Raw genomic sequence first — 9,272 nt, 5'->3', positions numbered from 1 at the left:
TGTGTACGTGTAGTGTTTTTACTGTGATGTGCCGTGCAGTTTCTTTTCTGGTCCTGTCTGTTTGGTGTTCTATATGCTTCTTGTATTTGTATGGGCATGTCTTTCTTAATTTTGGGAAATTTTCTTCCACGATTCTGTTGAAGATCTGGTTCATGCCATTATCTTGGGATTCTTCTCCTTGCTGTATGCCTATGATTTATAAGTTTGGTCTTTTCATGATGTCACACAATTCCTGCATATTCCATTCTTGTGATTTCTTAAATTTTTCATAATCTTTGCCTGAGTGGTCTAGTTCGTGCACTTTATCTTTCAGTCTTGGTATTCCTGTTTTCCATTTCATTCATCCTATTTGTGAGGCTTTCTCCTTTCATTTCTAATTGGCTTACTGAGTATTTCACTTTCTTCTTCATTTCAGCTTGAGTATTCTTCAATATTTCTCTTTTCTGAATTCATTTAGAAGTTTATCCTCATCTTCCTTCAGTTCTTTTATTTCTTTTTGTGTGTGTTCTTTAAATTCACCGAGTTCTTTTATCATGTTTATAATTGTTCTTTTGGGTTCCATGTCCTGCATTATCTCTAGGGGGTTCTCACTGTACTCCTCTAGAGGACTATTGGTATTTGGTGGGGATATGTTATTTTGGTTTTTCATGTTATTATTTTTTGTCTGTGAGATTGACATGTGAATTTCTTTTGTAGTTTCTGATTCTTGTGTGAGACTCGGGGCTTCAAGTTTAGGTGTGCTTCTTTTTGTGAAGTTTATGTGTCTTTGTGGTTTACTTTTTGGGCATGAAAAGCTCGTTCATTTAAGCTTCCAGTTCTCTCTGCTTTTGTCTTCAGGAGTTCCCACAGAGGCTCAATTCAGGTGAGAGGCAGATGTTTTCAGGCTTTCTCCTAAGGTCTGGATCCCTCCAGGAATGATTTTGGCCTCAGGAATTTGGGGGTTGGACTGGCGTGGGAGCCTGACTCAGGAAAGATATTGGTCTAGGGCAGCTGATGGCCATCCCACCAAGAGATGCAAAGGCAGATGGGGCAGGAAGAGTCCCCAAGGCCTCCTGGGGACTGCATTAGGAGCCGAGTTGATCTAGATGCAAAAGATCAAGAAGAGGAAAGGTCAGCCCCAGTGTCCCACAAAGAGGCTGGTGGGTGGTACAGGCCCAGGGAAGCAGAGGGGTTTGAAGGCGGGGCCAGGCCCAGAAGCAGTGCTCCTGGGACCCAAAGAAGGCACTCTGTAAGTCTGGGTAAAAAAGATGAGGGAGCAGTATTGGTTCCTCAGGTGTCTGGGGCCCCAATACAAGGAGTAAGAGAGAACGGCAGGCAGCAGAGATGGGAGGGTGAATGAGGCTGGGGGAGTCAAGGCGCAGAGGGTGCAATGGACTTACCCCAGAGAGAGGCCTGCTGATAGGAGAGAGGACTGAGGTGGGTCCTGCAGGCCCAGGAAAGTAGAGGGAGGTGAGGGCGGGGCCAGGCCCAGAAGCAGAGCTCCTGGGGCCCAGAGAAGGCACTCATTTGGTCTGGATGAACAGGATCAGGAAGTAGTATTGGTTCCACAGGTGTCTGGGGCCCCAAGATAAGGAATGGGGCAGGGCCCAAACTTGGAGGAGAGAACAGCGCCAGAGATGGAAGGGTGAATGAGGCTGGGAGAGTCAAAGGGCGGAGGGCGCAATGGACTTACCCATGTATGTATCTTTTTTTTAAAAAAAAAAAATTTTGTATATATGAGTGTTTTTCCTGCATGTATGTAAGTGCACCCATGTCGTACAGTGCCCGCAGAGGTCAGAAGAGGGCATTGGATCCTCTGGAACTGGAGTTACAGTTGTTAGCTGCCATGTAGGTGCTGGGTATCAAACCTGGGTCCTCTGTAAGAACAGCCAGTGCTCTTAACTGCTGAGCCATCTCTCCAGCCTCTGTTTCTTCTTCTAACACCAAATATATGGGTCTTTCCCATAAAGAACAAATTATCCATTTCTCCGAACATCAACTGGGTGTCTAATAATTCACTTCTGACCCCCTATCTGAGTTCCTGCAGACCATACAGATTAAGGGCTCAGTCCCATAAAGTGGCTCCTCCATTCTGCCATTACAGACACCAGCAGTAAGCACAGGCCTCCTATTCTGACTGACTTATAAATCCAGAGTTCTTATCATCCCTTCCTCTCATTCTATAATTTGCTAAAATCATTCACAGAACTCAAGGTAACACTTATATTTGGCTGTTTATTATAAAGGGTACAACTGGGGCTGGAGAGATGGCCCAGCAGTTAAGAGCACTGGCTGCTCTTGCAGAGGACCTGGTTTCAGTTCCCAGGATCCACATGGTGATTGACAACCATCTGTAACTCCAGTTCCAAGGAATCTGGTGCCTTCTTCTGACCTTGACAGGCATTGTATAACATGGATGCACTTACATAACATGCAGTCAATGCACTCATAAACACAAAATAAAAATAATAAGTAAAATATATAAAGGATACAACTGAGGAGCAATCAAATGAAAAAGTCATACAACACAATGTTTGTTGGAATAGCTGCAGAGTTTCCATGTCCTCTCCAGGTGTGCCACCTTCTTACTGCCTCTATGTGTTCACCATCCTGAGAACTCCCCAAGGCTAGATTCTGTTATACACATGACTGATTCTATCACTGGCCATTGGTGGTGGCTTTCAGTCTCTAGCCCCTCTTCCTTCTCTGAAGATTGGAGTATGAGACTGAAAGTTTTAGCCATTTGATTACATGTCGATTCCTCTGGCAACCAGCCTTATCTTTTTTCCCCCTTGAAGACAGGCTCTCATGTAGCCCAGGCTGGCCTCAAACTTGCTCTGTAGACAAAGATGGCCTTGAATGCCTGATTCTTCTGTCTCTACCTCCCAAGTGATCATCACCCCATCATGAACCTTTGTAGGGACCATGAGCTATTACCTCATTAGTATAACTCAAGTATGGTCGGTAACTGTTTATTATGACTAACAAAGGACACCTGTATCACTGAGGCAATTCCAAAGGTTTTAGGAACTCTTTGCCACAAATCTGAATGAAGGTGTGTGTGTGTGTGTGTGTGTGTGTGTGTGTGTGTGTGTTTTGAGGATTTTGCTGTTATTGTTATAGCCCAGACTGACCTGCTCCAGCCTACCTGGTACTATGACCACAAGCATGAAGTACTATACCTAGTTTTTTATTTTTATTAACTAATTAATTAATTTTTAACTTTTATTTATTTTTACTTTATGTGTATGAGTGTACTGCCTGCATGTATGTGAGTGCACCCATGTTGTGCAGTGCCGTGGAGGTCAGAAGAGGGCTTTGAAGTCATCTGAAACTGGAGTTAAGGACTGTTCATAGCCACCGTGTGGGTGCTGGGAATCAAACCCAGGTCCTCTGTAAGAGCAGTCAGTGCTCTTAACCACTGAGTCATCTCTCCAGCCCCACTGTGCTGAGTTTTATGTTTCTTATTCTTATTCTATCACATTATCACAGGTACCTAGCCTCACATAAAGTATGGCTGAAAATGAATTTTTATTGAATATATGATATGTATATTAGAAGTGTATAATAAGTGCAGAGGGCACTTACTTTTTTTTCTTTTTTTCTTTGCATTTGTGGTCTTCACTTATATTTTGTTTTTTTTTATTGTTTTTTTTTTTTTTTTTTTGGTCTTTTTAAGACAGGGTCTCTCCCTGTAGTCTCAGCTTACTTGGAACTCACTGCATAGACCAGGCTGGACTTGAACTCACAAAGATCCGAGTGCCTCTGCCTCCCAAGGGCTGGATCTAAAGGCTTGCGCCACCATGCCTGGCTACTTTTCTTCTAATTGTGGTGAAATGGGTATAATTTAAGATTTACCATCTTAAAATTTATTTATTTATTTAGACAGGTCTCACTATGTAGCCCAGGCTAGACTGAGCTCTGTGGTCTTCCTGAGTGCTGGGATTTTAGGCATGAGTCATTGGCATCTGGCATTCAAGCATTTTGGGGGTGTGTTGCAGTTCACTAGTATTAAGTACATTTGCATTATTGAAACTCCAGAACCCTACTCATTTTCAAAAACTGAAATTCTATACCTATTGTATTTACTAAACAATAGCTCTACATTTCACACTCAGCCTCTCCCCCCTGGGAACTGCCATTCTACATTCTTTCTCTATGATTTTCATTAGTCTAGATACCTTGCATAGATGGAATCACTGTTTTTCTTTTTATGACTGGATATTCTACTTAGCATAGTGTCCTCAAGGTTTATTCATATATTAGGATTTCCTTTTTATAATATTTTATTTTAGGTTTGGAGGTTAATTAGTCTTAGGAATTAATTTAACATTAAAAATAAAATCTTTACACCTCTAAGAAGCTTAAGTAAATCTACTTTTTCATGTTCTTCCCACTAAGTGAAACTATAACCCCTAGAAATTATCTGACAAATAGAAGAAGAAATGTGGTTAGAGGAAGGCAGATCAGCAAGTGATCTCAGGATCAAGGAAATCAGAGTACTCTCATGTGAGTTACCCTTATGCATGCCAGGCTTTGAGATGAAGAAACTGGTGGTCAGAAAATGCACAATGTACTAGCACTCTTGTACTAGCACAAGAGCAGATATGTAGACCAGTGTAATAGCAGTCCCAGAAATGGACCCATACAGCTAAACCATCTGATTTGACAAAGCTGCTAAAAGCATCCATTGAAGAACAAATACTTCTTCAGCTGTTGGTGCTAGGAAAACTAATCTAATCTTTATTTGTGATAGTTATATATTGTCAACCTGACAGTATTCAGAATCATCTAGGAGACAAACCTCTGGCATGTCTGTGAGGAAGTTTCCAGATTAGATTAACAAGTGAGACGACTCACTCTGGATATGGGAGCACCATTCCATGAGCTGGCATCCTGGACTGAATAAAAAGGAGAAAGTGATCAGAGCAACAGCACTGTGATGGTTAGTGTTACTTGTCAATTGGAGAGAACCTAGAATCACCTGGAGATGGGCCTCTGGGCATGCCTGTGGGATATTATTTTAATTGTATTAATTGAAGTGGGAAGACCCATCCACTATGGGTAGCATCATTCCCTGACTAGGATCTTGGATAGTATAAATGGAGAAAGGTCATTCTAATCCCACTTCTTATTTCAGTACAAACGAGATGATTTCTTGCTTTCAACCTGCTGCTTTTCAGCAATGATATTTTCACAACATATACACATTTATACATTGTTCTGGGTCAGGGGCAAGGAAGAGTTCATGAGAGATTAAAGCTATATGTTTAGATTACATGAGGAAGACAAGGCCTAGTAAACTTGTTTACATTATAAACAAACTGAGAATGTTAAATCATCTCAAAACATAAGATTAGCTTTAGATACAAGATTAGGTGAGCTTCCATTTGTAGCAGAAAGCATCCCAGAAGTCATTCCCATACCTATGACCCCAGAAAAATTTGGATATAGGTCCACATGACAACTTACACACATAGGAGCATTATTCATAATGTCCAAAAGGTGAAAGCAATCCAAGTGTCCATTAACTCATAAATATATAATAAAATATGCTCTATCAATACATGAAACACATGCTATGACACAGATAGGTTCTGAAAATGCAGTAAAAGAAGCCAGTCATAAAAGATGATGTGATAGAAACAAATTAGGCAAATTCATAAAGACAGAGAAGGTTAATAGATAGAAAGTTCAAAGAAGTGTCTGTTAATTGGTACTGGTGATGACAATGTTCTCAAAATGATTTTGGTGACCGAGGCATAAACTGTGAGCATACTGAAATCATTGAATGGTTGGTTGTGCGGCTAAACTGCATAGTTTGTGGATTTTATCTTCTTGAAGGTATTTTTAAAAAATAATTCAGCAGTGAGCTTTTAAAAGTTATATGCCATGACCAAGTAGGATCTGTTCCAAAGAGGCAAAGTTGGTTCATTATTTTAAAAAAATAAAGTAATATAATCTACCATATTAACAGGTTGGAGGGAAAAATCACATTTAAGGTAAAAGAAAATTTCCTTCTGTTCCTATTTTATTCTCTCTGTGTACATGCACATTTGTATATTTGTCTATTCATATGCACCAGCATGTGGAGGCCAGAAGGTCAACCTCAGGTGATATTCCTCAGGAGCTCTCTACCTTACGTTTTTGAGACAGGATCTGCCATTGGTTCCTGGGGCTCACTGATTAGACTAGGTTGGATAGTTTAGTCTCAGACCAGACTGATAGCCAGCAGACCTCAAGAATCCTCCTGTCTCCATCTCCCCAACACTGGGATTACAAGTGTGTGCCATCATGCCCAGATTTTTTTTTTTCCTTTGGGTGCTGGGGATCAAATTCATATCCTCAATGCTCTTGCAGCGCTTTACTGACTGAATCATCTATTTCTTTATTTTTAAAATATTTTTTAAATGTTGGATTGCTTCTGAATTTTGTCTAGAGCTTTATCTACATCAATTGATATATAATATGGAATACTACTCAGCAATAAAAAGGAATGAGCTATTGATACAAGCAATAATTAGGATATATCTGAAGATAATTGTCTTAATGAAAATATCATCCCTGAAAGTTATATTTTATATGATTACACTTATGTATCTTTCTTAAAATGATGACATTACAGAAATGGAGATTAGATTAGTGGTTATTAGGAACGGAAGAGGAGGATGCAGTATGAAGGCGGCATAAGGGATGGAAATGGAGTGGAGTTATTTTGTCTGTTGATGCCAGAGTCCTGGTTGTAATATACTGTGAGTCTGTAAGGTGTCACCTTTAGGGAAGATAGCAAAATATACATGGTGTGGCTGTTACTTTTTAGAGTGTGTATGTTACATGTCTGTGTGTGCATGTGTGGTGGGTGCACTTGCCTCTGTGTGTGCATGTAGAGGCCAGAAGTTTACTTCAGCCATCTTCCCCAGTGGTTGTCCACCTTACTTTTTTTTAAGACAAAGTCTCACTGAACCTGATGCTTGCTGTTTTGGCTAGACTAGCTGACTAGTGAGCCCCAGGGATCCTCCTGTCTCTGCTTCCCAGAGCTGAGATTACAGACATGTACTACCTGGCTTTTTATATGTGTGCTGAGGATCCCAACTCATGTCCTCATGCTTGCACAGCCAACACTTTACCCACTGAGCCATCTTCCCAGTCCCTGACACGGTTTCTTTAATGGCTGGTTTTTCTATGCTTTCAAGTTCATAAGGTAGGTTATGTAAATTATCTTCATAGCCTCCTGTTTCTTTGTCTCTTCACTTTGTTAGAAACTATCACCAAGCAGGAAAAGAAAGGAACAACCAGAAGACACTTCTATTGCTAGTCATGCTTCCTACTTGTGGATTTTAACCCAACACAAACACATTTCTTTGTGTGTGTTGAGGGGTGGCACTGGTAATTGAACAAGGGCAATAGTACTGCTGGGCAAGTACTCTTCCACTAGACCTGCATCCCCAGTCCTTGGGTTTTTGGAAGGGTCACACTGTGCAATTCAGACTGGCCTGTAACTTGCTGTGCAGCCCAGACTGACCTCACACTTAATGATCCTCCTGCCTCCACCCCCCTGTGTGCTGGGATTATAGCTATGTCACCACTCCCAGCCTCTGTAAATACATTTCTGGCTGTCCATCTTCTCATAAACTTCTTGGTGTGTTAGCTTTGATAGATGGTTACATTTTAAGAAATAAATCTATTGGGGCCAGGCATGGTGGTGCACGCCTTTAATCCCAGCACTCAGCAGGCAGAGGCAGGCGGATCTCTGAGTTCAAGGCCAGCCTGGTCTACATAGTGAGTTCCAGGACAGCTGGGGCTACAGGGAGACCCTGTCTCAAAAAGACCAAAAAAGAAAAAAGAAAAGAAAGAAATCTATTTTTATATCATATCTAAATATAACTTGTTTACTTAATATAGGAAAGCCATGGCAGAAAAATACATCATGACAGCTGCGAAACTCATTGCTCCTGTCATCGAATCATCGTTTGCTGTGGGTTATAACTGGTAAGAGAAATTCAATAAAACTCCCTTAATGTTTTTATAATTTGTATTGTCACATTAGAAAAGTGAATATATGATGGTTAAGATTGATTTGTACTTTATCAGGCAGGTGATGTTGAGTTAATATAGACCATTGCAAAAGTCCTAGTCCTAGAAGTAAGATGGTTTTCTTACTGCTCATGTCATTTTGTAATTAAGTAGTGAAAGGCCAGTGTGCTACCATTACTTTGATTTTTTTCCAATCTGTGCTCTTTTTCTTTTGATTTTATCCTTTATATTTTTTCCATTTTTCTGCCTTTTTTCATTAGGATTAAACTTTTTAACCTAAGTAATAGTTCTAAGGAGGCCATTATCTCCTTATATAATCTATTTCCTAAAGAGAAATAAAGCATTTGAGAGTTGGTAAATCCTAAAACATTGGCTAAATGAGCAAACTGTTACATTTTTTTTTTCCATTCTACATGATAAGGGGGCTCTTTTTGATAGTGTCTTGGATAGGTGATAATGATTTCTGCATGAAATCCATTATTTATTTGCTTGATTTTCTTTTTTTTTTTTTTCAGACAGGGTCTCCCTATAGCCCCAGCTGGCCTAGAACTCACTGTGTAGACCAGGCTATCTCGATCTCACAGAGATCCACCTGCCTCTGCCTCCCGAGTGCTGAGATTAAAGGTGTGCACCACCATGCCTGGCTTTTTTTTTTTTTTTTAATCTATGTATTGAATCCAAATCTGCTCCTCACAAAATTCTTGTTTTGATCTATTAAACCAACATAGTCTGTGACGTCTTCTACAAAACATCTTAACTAGAATTTTAAAAGTCCAAAATATAGGGCTGGAGAGATGGCTCAATGGTTAAGAACACTTGTTTTTCCAGCGACCTGGGTTTGAGTCCCAGCATCCACATGGTGGCTAACAACTGTCTATACTTCCAATTCCAGGGTATCTGACATCCTCTTCTGACCTCTGTAGGACATTGCACCCATGTGGTGCACTTACATACATGCAGGCAAAATACACATAAAATAAAAATAATAAATAATTTATTAAAAATCCAAAATACATATGCATGGCTTTTTAAAAGTCAAGTATGGAAGTGTTACCAAACTAATTTCATTTTTACTTTTCATATTTCTTATTGGGAGAAGGAGCAAATGCCCTCTTTATTAAACTTTTATGTCTCAGATTGTATTTAACTTTGGAATCATTTTATTCCCTGGACCTCATTGTCTTCTTTTAGTTTGCACTGGAGGCTTTGACTTTGACTCATTGCATTTTGTTTTAATTGGTGTTTCCAGTTGCCTGCCT

At 40.1% G+C, this 9,272-nt stretch overlaps 1 protein-coding gene across 4 annotated transcripts in view; it reads left to right on the top strand.

The window, feature by feature from the left end:
- Ift88 (intraflagellar transport 88) overlaps positions 1-9,272 on the top strand; it is a 130,326-nt gene that overhangs the window by 47,964 nt on the left and 73,090 nt on the right. For all 4 annotated transcript variants that reach the window (XR_003847974.1, XM_008824332.3, XM_008824333.3 and 1 more), the window contains exon 14: positions 7,882-7,968. Coding sequence is in view for 3 of the 4 variants with exons in the window: in XM_008824332.3 (XP_008822554.1) it covers positions 7,882-7,968 (87 nt within the window). In the remaining variant the exon portion in view is untranslated. The remainder of the gene's footprint in view (positions 1-7,881; positions 7,969-9,272) is intronic.

Source organism: Nannospalax galili, unplaced genomic scaffold (assembly GCF_000622305.1).
Source record: "Nannospalax galili isolate Female #2095 unplaced genomic scaffold, S.galili_v1.0 scaffold388, whole genome shotgun sequence".
Classification (NCBI taxonomy): domain Eukaryota; kingdom Metazoa; phylum Chordata; class Mammalia; order Rodentia; family Spalacidae; genus Nannospalax; species Nannospalax galili.
The sequence above is the reverse complement of the archived record's forward strand: the minus strand, read 5'-3'. Positions and strand labels throughout refer to the sequence as shown.